This window comes from Centruroides vittatus, unplaced genomic scaffold, assembly GCF_030686945.1.
Source record: "Centruroides vittatus isolate TY-2023 unplaced genomic scaffold, ASM3068694v2 contig_3255, whole genome shotgun sequence".
Taxonomy (NCBI): Eukaryota; Metazoa; Arthropoda; class Arachnida; order Scorpiones; family Buthidae; genus Centruroides; species Centruroides vittatus.
In genome coordinates this window covers 136,586-162,665 of record NW_027122088.1, presented here as the reverse complement: position 1 = coordinate 162,665, position 26,080 = coordinate 136,586, and the positions used below count along the sequence as shown (strand labels likewise).

Below are 26,080 nucleotides of genomic sequence, written 5' to 3'. Positions count from 1 at the left end.
ATAACCATTATGACTATACGGCAACGTTTAACCTTTGACTTTTTCGTTTACGTTCGACCTTTAACTGACCAAATTTGATGATTGAATTGTAGATCAACAAAGTAGGTCAATATTTTCTAATTGCAAACAAGATGACCTTGTCTCGGCTGTTAACCCTTTTCCTTGAATGGTCGTTCACCGTTCTCTAAGACCTTCACCGCGCTAATAAATAAATTAAAACATTGCATATATATACGATTATTATTACTCTTACCAATTTTGTATATCGGCTGTTCATTTATCATTCAATTATTAAGCAAGGTCTTTGGTTAAAACTAAATTTAAATCAGGTGGCGACAATTTATTTATAATTTTTCATTTATCGATTCGACATTTTTATTAATATAAAATTAAGGTTAGTTTATTTTTAAACATTTTTTTTTTATATATATAATAATTTAATAAGTAGGAAAAAGAAAGTAATATATTGATATAATTGTAATATAGCTCGATTAAGTGACAAGATTAGATTTAATTCGAGTACCCCTGCCGTTTTTTTTTTAATTTGAGATTTCGAAATTCAAAAAATACGTAATAATTAGATCAGAAATCAATTTAAATTTATTCATCTATGAAGGTCGATGCGTAATATGATACAATTTATTACCTACATGTGCACGGATCGTTAATCGTCGATCACTTTACTATATAATCTTATATTAAAAAAAATTCCGATAAACCTCACAGAGAAGCATAAAAATCGTAATTAAAACCAGATACATTCTACATTCGTTTGTCAAAGCTCCTAAAAAATGCATTTAAAAACTATTTAAGCAATTATTTATTATAAAAGTATCATTGAAACGACTCTCATTAATTTTAAACTTCCTGATTAATTATTAAACGAGTCACACATGTTTTCGCTACTTTAACAATTGACCTACAAAGGATATATAAATATTTTCTAAATTAAAAAAAGAGAAATTAGAAGAGGAGGAAAAAAACTAGCAGACAATAATATTTTAAAATTCAAATGGATACCAATTAAACAATAAAATATTAAATTGCTCTGGATAATATTTAATAATATATTTCTTTTTTTTAATATAAATAATATTTATCGTATCACAAACAAGAGAACTTATCTATACGACTTTGATAACAATACTTTTATTTCCAAAATTGTCCAACCTCGTGCTAAATTCCCCTTTATGACTGGCAACATTCCAAAAAAACATGTATATATATATATATATATATTTATATACATAAAAGTATATGTGAATGTTCTTTTGTCGTTTGAAAGCATCACCTGGTTTTAATTATAAAAGTTAACGATGACGAAATATAACTGAAGGAAACTATTAAATTGAAATTACCTTCTTGCTTAAGTAACGTATATAAGGGTTCGTAGACCAATAACCGTTTCCAAGGGAACTTGCCAAAACTGCGAAATATCTTGGCACAATTTATATAAAAAGATATTACAACCTCGGCTAAGGGTGTCATTACAAACTTATGACAAAAACCAGTTTATTTTTTCGCAATTTTTCTAGATTATTTTTAAAGTTTTATTTTACTTTCTAACGATACGAATGATTTTTCTTTGTAAAAAAAAATATATATATATATTTAATTAAATGTGTAAGATGTTTTATTTAATGTAATAAAGATCTCTTCCTCGATTTAATGATTTATAATGAGAATTTAATAACACAACGACTATAATAATAATAATAATAATAATAACAATAATAATATTTTAAATTTTTAAATTTTAAATATTATTTTTATTTCATTATTAAAAAATAAAAGTAATAAATGATTTTTTGTCCAATAAAATCAATTAATACATTTTTTTTTGTTTATTAAAGAATGACCATAAACATCTAAAAAATTAATTTTTGTAATTAATATTTACTACTTTAAATTTAAATTTTGTTCTGTTATTATTATTATTGTTGTTGTTGTTATTATTAAACTGAATAAACTTCGATTCAATTTTTCGTAAATAAATCGTTATTCTGATATAATAAAATTGCTATCACGTGACCAACAGGAAATCGTCTGACCTGATTCGAATGCGTGCGGTGACGTATATTACGCGACAATGAGTTACTATGGAAACGAAAATTTGAATCAATCTACAGTTTGTTTTTTTTTAAATATTTAAATTATTATATTTTAATAAATATTATATTATTATTAACATTTTTCCTTCATGTTTTTAGGTCATCCTTTGGGTCGAAAAATATCGTTACTTATACTCACGTTATTCTCAGCATCTTTTACCTTGGCCTAAATAACTGTTTTACTTTCTATAATAAAGTTCGTTCACCCTTTCTTGTATATTTTCCCCCTTCTTCTATAACCTCCCTACTAAGGATATAATCTCAGGGATACAGTTACACATGTGAAGGACGGTTACAAAAGCTTAGTCATTCATTTTTCTCATCTATAATTAAGCATTTAATGAAGTTGAATATGAATAAATGAATTATAGAGTGACTTTCTTAATAAATACGATATTATAAGCGCTACTTTAAATTTAAACGCTATTAATAATAATAATAATTGTAAACTGCGTGCGAACTTGTTTTCCGCCCGATATTTTCGCTTACTCTTAAAACAGAACTTTTATATAATCCAAGTGTTTATCTAGTTAAATGTTACATTAATAAACCTTCTAACTTTAACCTTTTGCAAGTTACGATTAGATATTTTACAGATTAAAAACTTTCAAGAATAGGGTGACTAATTTCTAGAATTACAGAGATAATTTTCTTTTTTTTCTCCTGTTTCCGCCTCTTTTAAATGTTTAGGGTGTTAAATCAACCTCGTTCTTTGTAAAATTCCCTGTAGAAGGATCTTTATATAATTTTTTAAGTCATCAAGCTATTTTCTAAGCAATCTTCCTTAACGCCTATCCAAGAAAAAATGTTGTTTGTGGCCTTGGATAAGTGTTTATACCTCCTAACTATCTCGTTTATGTCTTAAGGGAGCCTGTTTTATCATAAATATTGCAATAAGAATTAGATTATGGTAAATATATGAATTTCTTATTTAAGTCCCTTACAAATAACCATTTATTTGAAAACATTTGAAGTCATTCAAAATCGACCAATCGTAGTTCGTCTAAACTTTGAAAGTTTGAAAATTAGAAAGTGATTGGTTATAATTTTTATTTTAATATAAAAAAAATCATATTAAAAATTTGTATTTTACACTGTCTTAATTTTATTACTGAAAACAAAATTTTATAATAAAATTATACTCGAATATAAACCGAATCGCCATTGGTTATTTTAAACATTTTCGATGCTTTTATGATTAACACGTGACTTACATAACCTATCGGACACCACGTGAGAGATCAGTCATGCGGTATAGCGGTATCCTAGCAACAAGACCGGAAGTAGATTGTATCACGCTCGGTGACGTCACGACATCCAAATAGTAAATCACGTAGGAGGCGAGAAAAATCGAGATATAAAATACATTTTTAAAAGAGAATTGGAACTAATATCGAAGATTCGAAAGATCAAAATAAAATTAAAATGAAGAATTTTATCGTTAAATTAAAAATAAAAACTGTTTCGGTTATTTTACAAAACAAAATTACATACGCACAAAAAAAAGTAATGAATCTTTAAAATGGTTTAACTGCTTAGGTGGCGTTTCAATGGAAGTTTATCGACGTCTCCAAGGCAACGGATAAACAACTATTTTATACACTATTTTTTTTTTCTTTTTGAACAATTAATTTTTAAAAAATAACAGCGATTACACGAACTATTACGTTACATTTTTAAATCATTTAAAATATACGATCGAAAAAAACATAAAATCACACTAATGCGTAAAAATCTCAATTACGTCAAACTACTCATACATCCGCCATATTGGTTTGTGTAAACATTTAGTATTTAATCTACATTCCGGCATCTTTCTTTTTTTGAACATTAACCGTTCTAAATTCACTTTAACCATGATAATACTTCCTTCGACGTTCCAGATCCGCCTCTTCCTTCTTCCACAACTTCCCCTACTCTTGAACTACTTACAATATGATAAGCCATACTAAAAACAAGTCAATCTAAGAATATTCTTGCTTAGAGCATCTCTTTCGTTATTACATATTCTAAATATTCGATTTTTAATAAACAGACCAATTTTTTTTTTTCCTTTTCTTTAAAGAAATCCTTGAATACTCCTACTAAAATTTAAGTATTATTTCCCCAAAAATATCCTTGGGCACTCCCTTTTCAAACCCTTAAACTCAGCAGGTTATTTACTCTATTATAGGTGTAAACAGTTTTTAAAATGTTCTTGATATTTCCTATAAACCAGAAAGTTTTTTATATTTTAAAAGGAACCAACAAGGATTTTATTCTTTAAATATTGAATAATCAGTCTCTCAATTATAAATATCCGTTTATAAAGATTCCAAGTTGTTTTATTGCTGTATTAAAATATTCTACAAAAGAAGTAAATTTTAAAGAACTAAAATATTCATAAATGGAAATTTTTACTAAACAACAGAAAAGGGGTGTATTTTTTTTAATACTCAAGGAACTGCATCGAAAAATATATTTATGTTAAGGATTTAGGACTGTTTAAACTTTCATTTATTGAAATTAAGAAATGAAACTTAAAATATAATATATATATATATATCTGCAAGAGAGCATTCAGGAGGAGAAACAAAACTTTTTTTGATTTTAGTTAAAGAGATTTTTGTACTAAGAAACATTTTAGAATAAAACCGATATTGGCAAACATTCAAAAAATAATAATAATAATAATAATAATAAAAATGGAGGATTTCATCCAAGAAAACATTTCACCGGTTCACGAACTTTTTTTTTCTTCTATAAATTCTTGTTGGCATGTCTCAAAACATTAAGATAATGCATTAATTTATTAACAGATTTTAACATATAACCAAGGCGACAGAAGAAATCCGCAAAAGCGGAAATGGCGAGTTCGTAACTATTATTCAAAATTAGCAGGTCAGATACCCCGGAACATTAATTTAAAAAAAAAATTGTGTGTATAATAAATATATACAGACAAGAAAACGAATTAAAATTGAGCAACATCATCAAATAGGAGAAGGGCGTCTAAAATCGTCACTAACGTTAGGTACGTATATCAGTTCTACCAATACCAGACGAGCTTACAGACTGACAGCATTACCATGACCTCCTTTACTTTCCCCTGACCCGTTTTCCGTAGGTTCAGCGATCTTCTGCCATCAGCTGAGTAGAAATTGGGTCAAATTTGCTGCACTTCCCTTAGCGGCGACACGCGTTCACTCTCACTTTCCAAAAAGTCATGAGACTGACAAATTCACCACAGGATATGTGGGCAATGCCTGCTACTATCAGGTAAGAACTTTTAATTAAGTGTACAGTACATAATACCCCCGTCTGTTAAGAAGCTTTGAGGTGCATGCCAGATACAGAAACGGGTCTCGTGCTGTTAAGGGTGGTGACGTAACGGAACTTTCCCCTTTGTCTAGTTTATTGATCGGGTTTCTTTTTAACGTACCGCACGTGTGTGCCGGCTCACGTGTAGTGTTTCGATCTAAGGGAGGAATGTAAGAGATTTTTAAGGGATTAATCGTCAAACGTTGATTGTTATCTGTTCGGTGAGGTTAGCTTCACGTACTTATAGGGGTAAGTTGGCTTATTTTTTAAAAGATTTCTCTGTACTTAAAGCGGCTTTGCTTCTCCTTACTAAGCTTTAACTCTGCTGAAGTATAGGGTTACGCGACCTTCGTTTAATAATTACGAGGCTGAGTAAATGCTGATTTTTCGGGTGTTCGTTCTAATCAAAAGGGTGCTTTGTTTATCGTTTAACTTTTTAAGTTAAATGTGTTGTTTGAATTTTTTTGTTTTAAAATGCTTGTGGAAAAAATTTAAAAAAAGAATTTAAACGAATTTTCAGCGGAGTTATAATTATGTCCCTGAACAACCGGCTTCTCTGACGTGCTTAGATGCTCTACTTGTAAGTCGGCTTTTGTTTGTATAAGAAAAAAAAAGCGCGAAAAAAAGCATCGATTTTATTGTTGTGTTGACGTTTAGGTTTCACTCTACTTGCAGAACTTCGTCAGATACGAGAGAAGCTTCTCACTCTCCAAACAAACAGCTTCGTTATCACTTGGATAGCCCTGTTATGCAGGCTCCACCGTCTCCGGCCATGTTTCCGAATCAGAGCCCTTCCGATTTATCACCGGTCGTCACCACCACAGGATGGACCTCGCCTACCACCGTGGCTCATCTGGGCGTGGATCTAACGAGCCTGAAGAGCAAAGAGCTGTTTCCTCAACGTAAACAGCGCGAATTCATCCCCGACAACAAGAAAGACGACAGCTATTGGGATAGAAGGCGAAGAAATAACGAAGCTGCCAAGAGATCTCGTGAAAAGAGGAGATTGAACGACATGGTGTTGCAATCCCGTCTCATAGAACTGGCCAAAGAGAACGCCATGCTGAAAGCCGAACTGGTGGCTCTCAAAGAGAAGTACGGAATGAGTGGACAGTGCCTAGTGGATTCGGACCAGATTGCCATACCGATTACCGATTCGGCGGTACGAAAGAGTAAAATCGTTTCCACGAGAGCCGCTCTGTCCGCTTATTACAGAGGTTCGCAGCAGAGTTTCTCGTCCGGACAGAGCAGCGGAGACCAAGAATCGTGGTCGTCTCCCGACGACAGCCCACAGACTGTGGCGTCATCGCTACCAGTTGCCTGCCACACAAGTTACGTCACAAATCACATCTTAGCGAGAAATCGGATAGCGGATACAGCAACAACAGCGCGCGCGAAGACGTATCTGCCACGTCGGACGGAGACAGCAGCGTGTTGAGTAACGATACCCCATCGCCCGGTAGCAGTGGCAGCAGCGGGGATTCGGATCGTTCGCCACATTGCGAAAGAAGAAAACCTTCCAGACCAGATTTACGTAACGAAAACTTCCATTTAAGATCCCAGTTACAACAATTAGCTTCCGAAGTTGCAAGCTTGAAAACAATGCTGATGCATCAGAGCAGCAACGGTGGCAGCAACACCACGACCAACACCACCACTACCAAAACAACAACAGCAGCAGCCAATAATAATAATACTCACGAACAGAACCAATCGAAAACTTAAAAAGAAGTGAATGTTTTTTAGTGTTTTACATGAAAAATACATACGGGATATGTGCAAAATTTACCGTTTTAAAATCATTATTATTATTATTATTCACCGGTTAAACGTGTTACGTTATCAAAAACGTCAGCGTGCACCGGTTATCGTGAACTGTGTCCTACTTTTAACGACATTCACCCACTTTCTGCAGCTGCGTTGACCTAATTCTAGCAAAAGTGCGGCACATTCGCCTCTAAGCTGCATCATCGCTGACGTCAACAGTTGAGCCACTGTATGTAACCAACTTACAATATATATGTATATAGATATATTTAGTAGTCTATATAGGGTTACAGGACAGATTCTTAACTGTATCTCCACTTAAAAATATTTTTTTTTTACTCTTCAATGAACTTTAAGCTGATTAGATTGTTAATATTCATTATTTTATAAATGTACAGTAAACTAAAAAATAATTATAATAAATACATATAATTGAATTGTTTAGGGGAGTGTTTGAAATAAGGAAACTTGTCTTACAGGTGCTATACAATTTATTTATACATAACTCAACAGATGAAAAAAAAATTGTTTTTTTTTTTTTTAAAGTAAAATCTTTACAGTTTTACTTGTTTTCTTGGTAGTTTACATCTAAATTTACAAAATTTCGACTGTACATCTATTTCTTTCTTATGATCCTATGTCTCCTCGCTATTGCTCTGATTTTTCTAGTTTCAGTCTAGTAAACACTTATAAATATTTTATTTTTTTCTTCAAAAATCCATTATATAATGTATATATATATATTCTTTTTAATATGTATAGTTTACTGTATAAAACAGTTTATAACAAGCTCAAAAATATGTATTCTGGAGAACTAAACTTGCATTTTTCTCTCCTTAAAAAACCATTTTTTTGTTTTTGTTTTTAAATCTTTGTTTGCATGTGTGGGTCTTTGAAAAATATTCTTAATTGCTTCTCACTCTTTTTTCTCTTTAAATTTAAATATATTCTTTTTAAAATAGAAGTGAATAATAAAAACAAATATATGTCACATTTTGAGCATGATTTTTAGGGATTAACTAAAAAAAATAAACTATCTAAAAGATGCAACAAATTAACAACAAAAATAAACTAGTTCAACATCATTTGGATCAACAATAAAACACGCTTTTCTTTATCTCCGTAGATGCAATGGGGGAATATTTCGGAAGTCTTTGCACTCTCTGGGATCTAAGTGATGTGACTCTCGCGGTGCCGACACGACAGAAATCTCTCTACCACCTTTGTCTCATATCTGCTAAAGTTTTCAAAATGTGACATGACACAGACTAGAAAAATTTTTATAAAAATTCAATTAGTGAGCTAACAGTTTGATATATTGTGTAATTTGTAAAAGCTCCATTAACTTAAGGGTTGATACAGCTGGAATGCGGCATCCAAACTACACGAAAGAAGCGACCTGATCGTCTCGCATTATCTTGTTTAACTCTTGGAAAGAGTTAAATGAGTAAGTAGTATCATTAATCGTTTCAAAGTATTAAACTAATGCAAACACGGCAATAACAGAACATAGATTATGAACAATATACTCTATGTTTCAATACTTAACTGCTTCATCTTTGAGGGATTAATTTATAAAATAACTGAGCTGCTTTGTTTGAGTTTAAACCAGAATATGCTTAACTAATAAATGCTAATATACCTAAATATATAGTTATTATATAAGAAAATTCAAGCACAGAGTAACCAAGAAGTTACCGAGTGGTGAGAAATTTGTAACGGCATTTAGTTATACATATACTATTGCATATGAGACTAAGTTGTATAAAATACTATAGGTATAACTAGTCAACTGGTACTGAATGGACAACTTACAAGTGTCATATTCAATACCGTATGTGTAACTTTAACGCTGTTACAAAGTTTTCAGAGCGATAATTTTTTGGACCAACCTATAGCATGTATACATTGGATGTTGAAGAAAACTTAAAAATGTTATTAAAAATACAAATTTTTTTGCATGGTTGTTAATTATTGTCTTACTGCATCTGTACTAATTCAATCTAATCCTTCGTATTATGATTTTAAAATAAAATTACTACTTTCTTAATCATAGAATCGTCTTTGAGAGAGAAATGTATGGCCCCTGCCATTTAGAATTTAATTAATAATTTTATTATTGTAGACCTAAGATAGCTGAAGATACAAATTACACAATATATCAATTTTAAATAATTTAACAAAGAAAATATGTTAAGTAGTTACAAAAGATGTTTACACGCCATCAAAAATATTAATATATTCTTTTGCTATGATCCTCTTTGGTAACTGTTAGCAGAAATAATAAATTAGAGAAATAAAAATAAAATGTGCACACTATAACAAATACATTTTTTTTCAATGTTTGAAACTCAATAATAAAAAGAAAACGTGTGGGGCGATGGGTAGTTGCGACTAGCTGCAGCATTTGTGGCGACCTTGATCGACTCGGGCGCATCTCTTTGGAAGATATATTTTCATGTACAAATGATATTGATGATGAGATCTTTACACATGCAAAAGGAGATCGAGGTGTAGTGTAAATACTCCTAATATTCAAACACTGTTCTATGAGTGATAGCACCTGCTGACTAGGCAGTAACTACTTATATCACAACAATCTATCCAGTTCGACTGGGAATAATGAAAGAAGGAATATCGTGATCATTATAAATGTGATAATATACACACTGTTAACATTTTAAATGGGAACAGGTTTCTATGTACAGCCAGACAGATATCCATTAGTTTAAACATAAACATCGAACTAACAAAAAAACGTAACTATCACATGATAAATGGAAGTCCGTTCATTTTATGTGTTTATTTGCTCGTTTCGTGTGGGTTGAGTCTACTATCTCTCATCAGCCAAGGGGTTGTGGTAGGAAAAATTCTCAGTCTTTTCCCTTGAAGATGTGCTTGGCGTAATGGGGGAAGAATAGGTCTTCTTCAATATTCCTCTCAGCCTTCCGTCGCAGGGAGAGGTCGGCGTTAGTGGAACTTGTTGGACAGGAGGTAGCAACTGGCTCGTCAGTATTGTACTTGTCGAAGCTTTGTTTTCGGAAGAGGCCGTACTGATATTCTCTTTTTCTTTTTGAAAAATTCTGTTCAGAACTGCACCCAAGTTTTTAACCTGGAAACATGTATGTATTGCATTTATAATCAGTTTTATATTAGAAAAAGAAAATTTGAAAGCATACCTGTTGAACAGCACGAGAAGCTTCTTCAGTAGTTGCCCTCAAATTATCAATATGTACACTAAGAAGTGTCATATTCCAAAATAAGTTTTCGTAAACCTAAATTTAAATATAATTACTTTAAAGTATATTTTAAATAGATATTTTAAAAATTATACAAAATGTACTCTACCTTTTCAACTTTCTTTCCTTTGATACCATTTGTAGAACAAAGATTGGGCAATTCTTGTTGCAGTGTAATACCATTAGTAAACATATGTGACATCTATACAAAATGAAAAAATTAAAGATAAAAAATAATTTTAATAAATTGTCATCATTTTGCTTTGTCATAATTATAATTTTGTCAAATGAATTCTTTATCATTATCAAAAAAGTATTTGTTGTGATCATTTAAAACAACTTATTGACTAAACAGAAATTAATTCTAAATTAGTTTAAAACAAAAATATCTATCAAATATGTAATTATCAATGAATGAACTTTCTCAAAGTTAACATGGCTCTTAGGTAGGAACAGCTCATCTACATAAGCAAACTAGGCAATTGCATAATACACCATGTAAAGTGGACACCAAAATCAATCCTTAAATAGGGACAACAATTGCAATGTTCATCTAGGATGTCAGTTTTGAGAGAGCTAATCTAGGAATGTTTCCATTTGTACAATTAATTTCTTCTCAATAATTATTTTCCTTATGGCAGGACACAACTATTACATCAGCAAAAATTTGCCATTTGATTCCAAACCCCTATCACCACCAGTCATAAGAAAACAAGGTGTCCCACAACTAATTATTTCATCAGACCAGAAGTTAAAGCCATTTGCAAATACACAGGAATTATTTTCAATTGTATGACAACTGGGAAGAAAAATTAATGACAGATGCAATCTTACATCACCAAAGACTCACCCTCCTCCTTCTAAGCATCAGCAGCCACCAGATACAAATTCTCTCCCCAATTTAATACTTGAATGGCATAAAAATTCTTATAGTCAATTATCTTATCATCCAAAAAAATTATTTTTTGGATGTTTAAATATTTTAATAAATCATAATTCGATCATTATCAACCTTATTAGATGCTTGTATTGTAAACCTTTAAAGTTTTTCAAAGACAGAAACAGATTGATTAATACTTTGAGACAAGCTTACGATAATACTTCTTGTAAATGAACTATGTTAATAATAATAATAATAATAATAATAATAATAATAATAATAACTCTCCCGTGGTCACCACCTGGTCGTGGTGGGAGAGCCCAGTAATTTTACTGATCCATAGGGCAATGCAGGCTGGAGCATAAGCTCCTGGTAGGGACACCCATGCCAGTAAGGTCTATGGGGAGAAATGAAGCTAAGAGTGACCACACCCACATTCTGTGGAGATATTTATTATGGTGATAACTAGATCAAAGTGTGATACCGGCTCGGACGTCGCCCGGGTTAACAAGGTCCGCGTTCGTGAGTTAGGCAGAGGCTCACGTTCGAAAAATAGGCCACAGTCTCACCTGGTTACCGGTGGCGAAAGCAGCACCGGCCCAAGCATGGCTACTGCAATGCCCTCAACAGATGTGAGGAACCAACCCAGCCTTGGTGTTTCTGTAACAATGCATCCACAGACCACAAAGGCTGGAAAACCACGCCAACGGATGAAATGGACAGTAGAAATGAACGAGTTTATCATCCGTACTTATTACACCATCACAAAACTCAAAACAAACATGACAGCATACAGACAACAACTACACCATAGATTCACACAACAGTATCCTCATCTCACTGTCACCGAACAAAGGGACAGTGAGATGAGAAAACAAAAAAGAACAATTATACACAACAACCTTATTCCCCAAACAACACTTGAACTTATCAAACAACAGGTTGCTGATCAAATACATCAACAGACAGAAACATCTAACATTCATGAAGAATACATAACCTGTCAGGATAATCCAGCAACAAGCATTGATAATAACACACATACAACAATTACCACTAATGATACTACAGACACTTCCTCGTCAATCACTGATAACATAGACATGGATTTAGCTAATATGCTCTCACTTATATTTCAGGAAACACTCACTAAATATACAGGCACAGATCCCACACAACGACCACGAATACCAAAAATCAACACGTCAAAGGAAGTAGGAAAAACACTAAATTATGTAAACACTCACTTACTACCACACTACATTCATTCAATTTCTACACTCGCAGACATTCATACATTAGTTTATGCTGGGGCAGTCACAGTAGTGACACACCATGGACTGAAAGTACAGTCACAGACAAATACACAGAAAACACAATACTATCACAAGCCTGCCTGGCAGAGAAGAATAGAAATACAAATAAATGACATTAGACAGCAATTAGGCAGGCTGACACAATACACTAAAAGCAACATAACACCCAAATTAAGGAAACAGCTCAAAAACATTTTCAAGAAAATAAAAACACACACAAAACATGAACATCACAACACACGCATCACAGAATACATTGATACACTAAAACAAAAACTTGCTGCCAAAGCACGTAGACTCAAACGATACAAAACATGTACACTACGAAAACAACAAAATAAATTATTTACAAACAATGAAAAACTCTTTTACAGACAAATTAATAACAAAGCAAACACTGATACACAGCACAGTGGCACACCAACAGAAGAAGAACTCACAACATATTGGTCTTCTCTTTGGTCCAGTGCTGTCACGCACAATGCTGATGCAGGCTGAATCGAGGAGGAGAACAGAAACTTGCACAACATACCAACTATGCCCTGTGCTGAAATAAACATACATGATTTCCAATACACTGTTAACAGAGCACACAACTGGAAGACACCTGGTGTAGACAACATTCACAATTTCTGGTACAAAAAGTTTACATCACTGCACCAGGAACTAGCTAAACACCTAACACACATCATCATCAATCCACAAGACATGCCAAATTTTCTTACTCAGGGCATCACCTACATGAAACCCAAAAACAACAATACCACAGACCCCACACAATACCTGTCTACCCCAATTACCTGTCTTCCAACACTCTACAAATTATTGACATCCTGTATCGCAAACAAAATATACAAACATATTGAAGAACACGACATTCTAACGGAACAACAAAAAGGTTGCCGTAGAAATCACAGGGGATGCAAAGAACAGTTACTCATAGATTCAGTCATTCTACGGCAAGCACACAAACAACACAGAAACATACACATGGCATATATAGACTACAGAAAAGCATTCGACAGTGTTCCACACAGTTGGCTGCTACATATTCTACACATGTACAAAATACATCCATCACTCATTACATTCTTTCAAAACGCTATGCAGCACTGGAGAACAACACTACATCTCAGGGTTCATAACACTTCCATACAAACAAACCAAATCTTTATTAGGCGAGGAATTTTTCAAGGAGATTCCTTGAGTCCTCTCTGGTTCTGCCTAGCCTTGAATCCATTATCCAACATGTTAAACAACACACAATATGGCTACAATATCAGGCATGAAAAAACAACACAGTATACACTGTCACATCTCATGTACATGGATGACATAAAACTTTATGCATCCACACAAAAACAACTTCATCAACTCCTACAAATCACACATTCATACACCAAGGACATACAAATGGAATTTGGCCTAGATAAATGCAAAACAGTTCACATAGAAAAAGGAATCCTGAAGAAAGAAGATTTTGCACTTGGAAATGGAGACGTTATTGAATCCATGGAAGAGGGCGAGTTCTACAAGTATTTAGGATTCCAACAGGCCAAACTAACAGAACATGCACAAATAAAGCAAAGATTAATTAAAGAATACCAAAGTAGGTTAAATGCTATTCTCAGAACACAGTTAAATGCAAAACACACAGTTAAAGCAATAAACACATATGTCATCCCAGTACTCACATATTCTTTTGGAGTTATACATTGGACTCACACAGATCTTGAGCAACTCCAAAGGAAAACAAGAACTACACTTCCTAAGCATAAACATCATCCTAAATCCGCCACAGAAAGATTAACCCTTCCACGTAAAGATGGCGGACGTGGCCTGATTGGCATAGTTAACCTTCACTACAAACAAATACAGTCACTGCGAGAGTTTTTCTACAAAAAACAAGAAACATCACAATTACATAAAGCAGTAACTCTAGCAGACTCGAATAACACACCATTAAACTTACACTCACATCATATGGACACAACACAACATATAAAAAGCATAGACACCATTAAGCAATCGTGAGCTCAAAAGGCACTCCATGGCAGGCATCCTTATGATCTGGCCCATGATTTTGTTGACAAAACTGCGTCAAACAGCTGGTTAGCTCGGGGATGCCTCTTTGGGGAGACGAAAGGATTCATGATTGCCATACAGGATCAGGTCATAAATACTAAAAACTACAGAAAACACATACTCAAAGATGCAACACTCACAAATGACACATGCAGAAAATGTCACATCATGCCAGAAACTATACAACACATCACCTCTGGTTGCAAGCTCTTGGCACAAACAGATTATTTACACAGACATAATCAAGTAGCAAATATAATACACCAAGAGCTTGCAAAGAAACACAAATTAGTAGACATCCACGAACCATATTACAAATACATTCCACAGACAGTATTGGAAAACAACACGCACAAAATGTACTACGACAGAGCCATAATCACAGATAAAACAATTTACCACAACAGACCAGACATCACACTCATTGACAAACACAATAAAATCACTTACATTATAGACATATCCATTCCAAACACTCACAATATACAAAACGCATGCACTGAAAAAATTAGCAAGTACACAGAACTCGCCCAGGAAATAAGGCATCTGTGGAGGATGGATAGGGTGCTTATTGTACCTGTTGTTCTCTCCTCTACAGGTGTCATACCACACACACTACACAAAAGCCTGGGCACATTACAATTGAATAGAAACACATACATCACACTACAGAAGGCCACTATATTGAATACATGTCATATTGTGAGAAAATTCCCGAATACAGACACACACACTGATACACTTCTTTAATTTCTGTTTTGGTTACTATGCCTTGACTTTGGTCCGGCATAGTACACAGCCACCGGTGTTAACCGAGTATATCTCACTTAACCCAACATAATAATAATAATTATTATTATTTCATCACAGTAATTTATTAATGTCACGTTGATTAATTGGAACAGGATAATAAATATGCTCATTAATAAAAAAAATTGCTACTGCCACAAACATAATTTTCTAAAAAACTTACAAGCTTTGAACTCACAAATAATTTTATAGAAATGTTTACGTAGTAACTTCTACTTTTAAAAGTTATTTATCTATTATCAAAAATATATAAAGTTGTATTTTAATGTTTTTAAACTCTACAATGCAGGTTTTAAGAAGGCTTTTATTCATGGATTGGACCCATTGTGGGATGACCGAACCCATGATGGGTGCAATGGGTAAAGATGGATGAGGACCAATATCGGGATGAGCTAGCCACTGTAGTTACTCAATGGAACCTTTAACAGTGGATAAATGCCTGAATGTCTACAGTTTGTAGACAAAAATAACAGAACTTATTAAGAAATAACTTGTTATTTCTGTAATAAATTATTTTTAATTAAAAGAATAAGAAATAAAGAGAATTTTTACTGATTATTTTCTTCATAAAAGTACATTATAAACATTAATTAGAATTACATAGATATTAATAGTTATAGTTTTATGAATACAAATTGAGATTTATGTCATGTAATGCTTGACTTAAATGCAAATTATATAAATCAATGGAATTCAATAATAAACAAACTATTTTTTTTAATAAAAAAATATATTAATTGGAATATAAAATAGTCCAAAAAATTTAGATATTTTCTCTCTGATATTTTAAATTTATTGAATCTCAACAATGGATTAAATAGGTTAATTATGAATTAATATTCAAAAATTGATTGATAATTAGCAAATGACTCATTCTTTGTTCAAGCTGGACAAAAAGTGAGTCAATTAATAATGATAAATAATTTTATAACAAATAAAATCCTATAAAATTATAAAAGCCTAAACTGCTGAATTGTTTTCAGGTTATATATTAAGGTTACATTTATTTAATTAATTCAAAATTAATTTCTGATTATTAATACTTATACTAGATTATGGTACAACTATTTTGTTTCAGATCAAATTCTGATAATTTGGCTTTAAATTTTGCTTGAAAATAATCCACAGGTTTAAGTTTATTAAAACTTAAAGATTTTTATATAAAAATATAACTAAAAAAACGTTTACAGAATAAACAATTTAATAATTGTTGACTTCTGTCTAGACTGTACTGTGTTTCTTTACATCAGCTAAGAATTTTTTGAATACTAAAATGTTAATATTCTGTTTGCATACACACTCAAGATAACAGAGCATTGGATAAGGGATTGGTTAACTTATAGAATTAACAGAACGAGAACAAGGACTAATACATACTCTTCCACATTCCTGAGTCTTTTTCCCTGTTTTACATGTAGCAGAACTCCCATTAATTGAGCACAGGGTAGTAGAGCAGTCTGTTTAAACATTAGCCATGTTGGCAGCATTTTTAAAACTGAAGTCCACATAAAGGAGCACCATTATACGGAAGATTTATAAGGGCCTATCTTGTAATCTTATGGTACATCAACACAATTTTGACACTGCAGTATTTGTAGTATGACGAAACAAATTGTTTGCAAATCAACGAAACCCATTTCTCACAAACATACTGTTTCATTTAAATATGACAGGAAAATATTTAGAAGAAAATTTTATAAAATTAAGATGAAAAGAAAACTGTAATTATATCCAACAGAATATTATAGACTTCTTTAAGTAAATCTGGGAGAACTAAGACACAAAAGGAGTAGAGAAATTCAAATACTACAAACAACTCCTCACATGATCTTATTACTTAGGATATGGGGCATAGGATCCTGAGGATACTCTCTTGGATGAACACGACTGTATCATTCTGGATGACTGAATGTTAATGAAAGATTTATGGTCAAGGCACTCTTCAGTCAGCAAGATATAATTAACTTAAAATTAAATTGAAGACACAGTCAGTTGGAAAAGGATTCACCATTTAGTCACTTTCAATGTTCCGGAATACAAACTTTTGACGACCAACCTTTCATTGTAGGCTACTTGATGTCAAAATTAAAACTTCCCTTAAAAATTAAAAACAAAGAATAAAGAAAGACAGGTTGGTCATCAAAAGTTTGTATTCTGGAACATTGAAAGTGAATAAATGGCAATTCCTTTTACAATAGACTGTCTTCAATTAAATTTTAAACTTAATCACCATCCAGCAATATTCTATAATTGAATATACAGTGGGTGATCAGTTAACGAACAAATCGGATAATGAACACTTTTGCAAAAGATTTTTTATGCTCAGACAACAAACACAAGAAGCAGCGACATAAAATAATGAATACCAATTGGTCTTCCATTGTCTTCAGGCAACAATTCAAAACTTTTCAGAGTGTGGGAGACATCAACATCGACACTCAATCTGGTATATACTGTTTGGATAGTATTCCTCTGAGCTTTGAAACTTTCCCTTGTAATTTCAGCCTTTTTATTTTTCTGACAGAAACAATTTTTTTATAGTACTCACAAGATTGTCAGGTGGGCACCCATTAAGTTTTGCATCGGTTTTTATTTTCGAAAGGTAAGAGTATAATAGCAAAGGTAGAGAGTAGGCAGAAGATGTCTGATGTTGCTGGGCAGTATGGCATGAACAGATCTACAGTAGACCACAGTTCAATCTTATCTAAGAAAGATACTATATAATCAAGAAGACTTAAGCAGATAAAGGAGTAACAAAAATCACATCTGAGAAATAAAGAACATTGAAGAGCTCATAATGGAACTGAAACTGATCTGAAAACAGAAGAATGCCAAGAATTCTTGAATGAAGAACACCAAGAAACTCAGCAAGATATGTTTTCTTCTGAAAAAGAGGATTAATGCCGACATCTGCTATTAAAGATCTTTTGAAGAAGTGAGAGGATGTCAGAACAATGGTCTTAAAATGGTATCCAAACCAGGCTGAGGCTAATAGGTTTGAGGATCTCTACAATTACAATGCTATTAATTACTTCTGAAAAATCCTGAAGAACAGAGAAAAGCAATCGACATTAGACAGATTCTTTAACCCCCACAAACAAAAAAACATGACTAATAAAAATGCAAGACTGTGCATGTATACATTTTTATTATTACATATATATAAATGTAGTAAGAAAGTATATATTTTTTATTTTTTGGGTCTGCAGAATGAATTAATCAAATTTTTATAAAAACCTACGGTAAACTGATAATCAGTTAATGAACAATTTGGATGGCAAACAAAGTCTTGGAACGGATTATGTTCGTTAACTATCACCCACTGTAATTAACTTATATATATATATTACACTCATCATATAATCATGCTGAAGAAGATCAAATTTTTGGTTAATTTAACTGGTAAAATGTCAATACATAAGCAGAAATTGTAGGTTCAATTCTTGCTCTGGGTCAAACTTTTCTCCAAATTTTTCTAATTTTAATTAATTAATTAAATTTCTTATTATTAACTTTAATCTAAAGATAAGAAGTTATGTTGGCATCTTGTATTAAAGTTATTAGTTTAATCATTATTCATATAACCAAATTGATTAGGCATAAATGGATAATATTCTATTAAAATAATATGTTTATTATTGAGAAATTTCACTAGATAATGTTTTAAAAATAAATTATGTTAAAAAATCATCATAGCACTCATTGACACTATCTGTTAACATAGAAATAGTATGAGTATAAAATTATTTCATATTTCTAAACATTCTAAAGTCTATTTTACTAGTCATTAGGGTCTTTGAAGGAAAAGAATAAATAAAATATATTCTTAGTTTAAAGCTGTTGTCGATGCATAAATAATTAAAATTATTTGGTAATTTAGAATGAATTAATGCTCTTATATATATAAATTTCATAAATTTCCAACACAATAGCTATTGGCATCAACAGGAAAATTTTACATATAATGAAAGAGAAGAAACAGAAAAAAGAAAGTGGTACATATTACAAAAATTAAGACAATCAAGTATAAAGATACCCAACTCCATGATAATGATGATGATGATTGATTTCCAGAAAGGTCATACTGACACTGCAAAAAAAAACCACTTCACAATTTACAAAGGTACTTTTTTCAGTTGCAAGTTTTACAATGTTGTGACTTGCAGTGTCATTGTAGTACAAATAACAAACAACATATTTATAATGTCATTTTGTTAATTAATTAATTAATTTATGTTCAATGCTATTGAACATAAATTGGCCAGGGCATGGCAGCTTATTTTTCTCTTGTTAGTAGATTTATATAAATGATCAAGGACAATATATTTGCTTTAGGAACTAAATACTTTTCCTATGAGTTACTTATCTTGTTACATGTTTATAATTTACTAGGATAATTCAACTGCTGAATAGAAAACTGGAGTTGGCAACAAGTTTTTTCAAGCTGTTTATTAATAGATTAATTCTGTTTTGATATAATTTCAAGTAAAATCTGAACAAACAACATTTGTTTCTTGTTGTATTGGGAAATAGATGGATCAAGAAAAGTGGTTTTGGTAAATTGGATTTGCCATTGAGATTTTTACTTTACTGTTGTTTCTACTTAATTATTTTGATAACCAATATTAAAATACTTAATTTCATCTCAATTTGCAGACAAATAAATATCAACCCACAGATAATATGTGGGTATTACAAATTTACAGATATTATTATTTACACAGATTAATTTTGAAATAATATTGATAAGTTTTGCAATTGATAAGAATTCAATAATCAAATAACAAATAATGTTGCAAAATTCAAAAGAGAAGGACAAATAATAATATTTATTATGACAAAAGTTTGTTCTTTGATATCATATTCTGTGATATGCTAATGAAATCTGGAGAATGCAGTTAATACATGGTCTTTCAAAATGAATGCTACCATTTTGAATTATTGTAATCATGTTAATTATTATCCAAGAATGTTTTAATGTACATTAAAACATTCTTGTTAATGTTTTAATGTTTTAATGTACATTAAAACATTGAAAACTGTCCAAGTTTCACATTTGCCCATTAAATTTCTCAATGCTTGCAGATGTTTACCACACACATAACATGAAGATGTTATGTGTGTGGTAAACATCTAACTGACATTCAAATTCTTCTTATACTCACTATGGCATATCTGTTGTCACTCCTCGTGTGGCAACTGTAATTCTGCATCTGCTGCAGATTACTTATGTTGCACAATGATGAGTGAGTCTGACTTTCTAGGATAAGTTTCACCTTCACAAAATAAAAATGTCTTCTCTGTTGGAGAGTTACTGTTTTCATTTATAGTATTATACTTCCTAGGGGTAGTAGACAACAAGAGATTTGAGTTCAGATGGGAGACGAAACTTGGACGGTTACTCTATTAGTTGGTGTACCTTTCATACTTCTCAGATAATAATTAACATACTAAATAAACTTTTACTACAGCATAAAACAGTTAAAAAATTGTCACTATCTTCTACATTATCATTCAATATTTTGTCATATTTGCAATTCATCATTTGATCACATGTAGCTTAACATGAGCAAGGTTACTGAGAGAAAGCAGCCATTAATAATAAACAATAATAGCTTTATTATGTTAAAAATTTGTAAAAATTAAGTTTTTTATCTAAATATATTTCATGGCAAAAAAAAGAATATTACAAATATGACAGAATGCCAAACTGGGGTCTACTTCGTCTCTTGACAACAATGTATACAAGACCAAGTCAATGGATAAAACAATACTTTGTTCTAAAAAGAAAATTACCTCTATGACAAAATACATATATTCATTATTTAATCTAACCAAAAACAATTAAAGTTAATCTTATTCATGTAACTTTAATAATAAAAAGTGAAGACTTTGAATCATATGGTACTTTTCTTTTCGAGATTAGTCTAAAATTAGCTTAAATGTACAGACAAATTCTCCTCAGAATAATTGAACTTCTTAAACTGAATGAATAACTAAATATCAAAAGATTTTCTGAAGTATTTTAATGCTATAAATTAGATGACCAGATGGCCAAGATGAAGAACATATCAGCCAGTTATTCTGGAATCTTTAGTCTGGGTTGGAAACAGAAATTTTCACAGTTAGTTTGATTCCAGGATATGTTTGCCCTACTCTGCACTAGCCATTGATTCCATTACAAAGCCAGTTGAACCCGTGATGAGTAAAGAAAAAAATCCTCTTAAAACTAACAAGTTCGAAAAGTTGCATATTAATTAATATATACTCTTAAAATAGCCTAGAAAAATCTGGTGCTAAGTTAAATATTTTCTCAAAGAGTTAACAGTTGAACTGCTCTAACAATTATCTCGAATATTTTTTAATTATATTTTTAACGAATTTATAAATTATATATTAGATACTTAGATATGTTTGTGTATTTTCATAACTTGTTAATAAAGTAAACCTCGTTAAGTAGAAGTTTAAGGGTAAAATTTCCAACTTTGCATTAACAATACTCAATTTTTTCAAAATAGTTTTAGAATACAGTGTAAAAAGAAATAAAATGCACTGTAGTTAAGAAACAGCAAGATTTAAAATCAATGGTTTGAATTAATTCAGCAGCCTTGTTTCACTAGGAGAGCAAGTAGTGTAAATTGCAGTTCCTGAAGGTAACACATTTTCTTGTACACAAGTTGAGAATTCTCATCCTAACTATCATACCGATTATCTAGAGATTGTTGTTGAAATCTTGATCCTAGAAAAAATTAACACTGTATATGCAAAAGGATGTCAATGCAAAGCTGTAATAGCATAGTGTTTATCTTAATCATCTTTATTCACACAGAATATAAGAAAAAATAAAGATCATGGACCTATCAAAAGGTGAAAGGTACAGGGAAAGAGAGGTTTGAGTTAAAAGTACAAATAATTTTTACTTAATGAGACTGTGTTATACAGAAAAGCTTATATACTGCATCAGGGACCTGTAGATGACTTTGAGTTATTGCTAATTTGAGTTAATGCAGTTCCTACTTAGCAAGGTTTATTGTATGTAAAAAATACAACAGTATTTTTAAATATAAATTTGTATAATAGTCTATATAATGTTTTAATAACAACATGTATCCAATGTGTTCAATATAAATACTTATAAATGAAATAAAAATATAATTAAAAAAGTATTGAAGGTAGTTCATCTATAAGAAAATTATAAAAAAGAAAAAAAATGCTATTAATTAACTTTTGTAATAAAAATATTTAATTCTCCTTACACTTAAATAAATTACAAAAGTAAAATTTTTACTTCATTTTCCTTTAATGAAGATATATAATTACATACAAAAATAAAAATTATTTTCAAATCTATACTTTGTTACATTGTATTGTTAAACTAATTAATTCTGTAATCCTTATTTGTTTTTAAGATAATCTTCTAATATTCTTTTGCAATTTAAAAATTATACACATTAATTAATTTTTTTTTCAGTTATATTTCTTATTTTAGTTATCGTGATTCACTAATCAGATTATCATCATTGTTTGGTCTTCTTTCTATTATAATTAATGTATTTGTTAAAAGTTTAGCCACAGCAAAACAACAGTAACAACTTCTTTTATTCTAAGAAACTTTTATTTTATCCTGTTACATTTTATATTTTGATCTTTCTAGATTATTCACTTTTAAAAATTTTTTTGTCAAGTTCACTATACTTTAATGCTTTTCACTTATATGTTGTTTAATTCAAAATCATTTTTCTTTAAACTACTAAACTTTTTCTAAACTACTATTTTCTGATAAATTGGTAATTTTTTTCTGAAAAATCTAGCAAAGAACTGCTTAAAGAATTCAAACAATGTAAAAGATGTACACACATACAATCTTCCAAAAAGAATGCTATCTTTTTAAATTATTGTAATATCATCCAGGTTTCACATTTGCCCATTGTATTTCTCAATGTGTGCACCTTGAATTGTCCAGCACACAACCAACTGATTACTGTAACAACAACCAGTACTGTAGGGATTCTCAAATCCTTTCATGGAATCACAATTCTACACTCTTACAAATTGCTTGCATTGCACATTGATGAATGATTAGATTTTGCAAACTACAGAACACCAAAGCCTTCTCTGTTGCAGAGTTGCCATTTTCATTTATGTCCTTCCTTAGTGGTAGTAGACAACAAGATATTTGAATACAGATGGGAGAGGAAACTTGAATGGTTGCTCTATCTATTGGTGTATGTGGCATACTTCTCGGGTAATAATTAACATAATTACAGTAATTTAAAATAATAGCAATCATTTTAGAAGACCTTGTATTAATGGCTCCTCATCTTGCCTTTGGTATCTGACATCTTCAGTGCTAGACAAGTTGCCAAAAGTGTCAGTGAAGAGCTTTAATATTTATATAAAACTAACAAAATTTCTAAGCAAATATGGAACAATGTAGAATAGTAAAATACTAACACAAATAAAAATAATATAAAATGTAACAAAGGAATAATTCTATACTGTAGGGTGACTAGACAGTGAACAACCATTTAAGGTGAAGATGTAGTTTGTGATTATTTTGTTTGACTGCTATTTTTCCCTAATTGCATACTTATTTAAAATATATTGTTTTATGGAAAGATAATAAAATCTAAAAATATCTAACTGTGTGTCTAAAAATTAAGCATGACTTATGAAGAGAGAAAAACCCAGTGAATGACCACTACCCAATCAACTCACTGATAGGAAGTCATATGTGTATGGTAAAACCTTGTCAAGACAGGAGCTACATATCACCTATCAGAAATATGAAAGCCACAATTTAGCTATCAGGACCATTTATTGTCATTTACTGGTACAAAATGTCATCATTACTATTGTTCATACACTGGTATGATTTTCACTGTGATTTGACACATTAACTTCGAATTCCAGTGGTAGCTGAGCATTTACTGGTCAAGTTATTCTATATATTTCTTAGTACATTTAAACATTGTATAACAAAATATATTTTCTGAGCTTAAATAAAAACCTTTTTATTCAAAAGAACATTTATTTTATCCTGTATGATATAATTAATAAAGTTTTACTTTATTTCTTTAATAATTTATAATTAATTAATCTTATATATAAAATTCTCGTGTCACAATGTTAGTTACCTTACTCCTCCGAAACGGCTTTACCGATTTTTACCAAATTTCATATGCATATTCAGTAGGTCTGAGAATTGGCTACTATCTATTTTTCATACCCCTACACCATTTCCCCCCTTTCAAAAATATATTTATATATGGATTAAGGCTTTTATGTCCAACAGATGGCGCTAACTTCCGACGACCTAAGTTTGCTTTTTGTGCGGCATTATGCTTTTCTGTGAGAATGGACTAAAGCAGATCATTTTCTATCTATCTATATAAATAAAATATAACGTTCGTTTGTTCCTACCGATTCCTTTGAAATTTTGACACAACGTTGCATTCGAATAGGCACGTGTTTTTATATAATATACATGTCGAAATTCCCCCCAGTGGGGGGAGATGGACGGGATTAAGGCTTACCGTGAAGAACTCGGCTTCTATTATACTATTTTACATGTGGTTTTTTGCGTTTTAATAGGGTACGTCAAGAGAATGTACACTAAGAAGGGATTTTTTGAAATTCCCTCCATGGGGGAAGTGTTATACATTTATAATAGATACATTTTGAGCCACAACAACGCGTGGCCGGGTCAGCTAGTGTATTCTATAATTCTTAGTTCACATGTAAGTTCTGGTTTAAAAATATCAAACATCAAACTTGAATAATTTACAAATTATCTAAATCAATATAAAAAGTAAACATACAGAAAGGTCAAATGATTACAGTGACTCATGCATATTAATTTATATAATGTTGTATCTAAAATTTAATTTTTGGTCTCTTCATGGGAATAGTTTCAGTTTTGTCATCTAATAGTAGTTTGTATTTATTTTTTTAAGTATTTAACTTTAAAAAAATGGAACTAGTGTATTTAAAGTATTAATCTGATTTATATATTTTAAAAATGCTACAAACCAGATATACTCCAAGGAAAAAACAATTACCAAAAGATTTTCTAAGATACTGCAAACTATCAATTACAGAAAATTCAGAGTATGAAAAATCTACATTAAATTAAAATTATTTGATGGTTTAAAAAAGATTTTTATGATCAAAAGTAATGATTTTTAATTGATTTAAATACGTTGATTGTTAAATATTTTCTAAAAAACATGTTTATTTACATTACAAATGACTATGATCCGAGTCAAGATAGTCCTTTCTGCCATAACTTTGGTTGTAGCTAACAGATGTGACCTTGTTAAACTGAATTTATTTTTGATAAAGCAAAGTCCAAATCTCTCTCTCTTTTTTTTTTTGTGAATTGTTGTCATGTAGAATTCTAAAAGTATGAATGTAAAAGTTGTTTTGCAATGTTAGTGTAGATCATCAACCTTTTTTGACATTATTTGTAATTCAAAACTATTAGAAAAACTGATGTAAAGTATGACATTTTTTTTGTCATTCTCTTATTGTTAAATACTACTAAAAATGTCATTTCAAACTAGTTATTTT

The 26,080-nt window shown here is 31.1% G+C and overlaps 2 protein-coding genes across 2 annotated transcripts in view; one reads left to right on the top strand and one right to left on the bottom strand.

The window, feature by feature from the left end:
• Positions 1-5,137: 5,137 nt before the first annotated feature.
• On the top strand, positions 5,138-7,154 carry LOC136973653 (nuclear factor interleukin-3-regulated protein-like). The gene is given in 3 exon segments (XM_067268397.1): positions 5,138-5,369; positions 6,087-6,675; positions 6,678-7,154. Coding segments are annotated over 3 exon segments (1,101 nt in total). The 5' UTR covers positions 5,138-5,316; the 3' UTR covers positions 7,137-7,154.
• Positions 7,155-7,633: 479 nt separating this feature from the next.
• LOC136973648 (inactive phospholipase C-like protein 1) overlaps positions 7,634-26,080 on the bottom strand; it is a 63,008-nt gene continuing 44,561 nt past the window's right edge. Inside the window, exons 24-26 of the mRNA XM_067268391.1 lie at positions 10,527-10,619; positions 10,358-10,453; positions 7,634-10,290 (exon numbers count right to left, since the gene is read on the bottom strand). Of these exons, the coding sequence (XP_067124492.1) occupies positions 10,012-10,290; positions 10,358-10,453; positions 10,527-10,619 (468 nt within the window). The 3' untranslated portion in view covers positions 7,634-10,011. The remainder of the gene's footprint in view (positions 10,291-10,357; positions 10,454-10,526; positions 10,620-26,080) is intronic.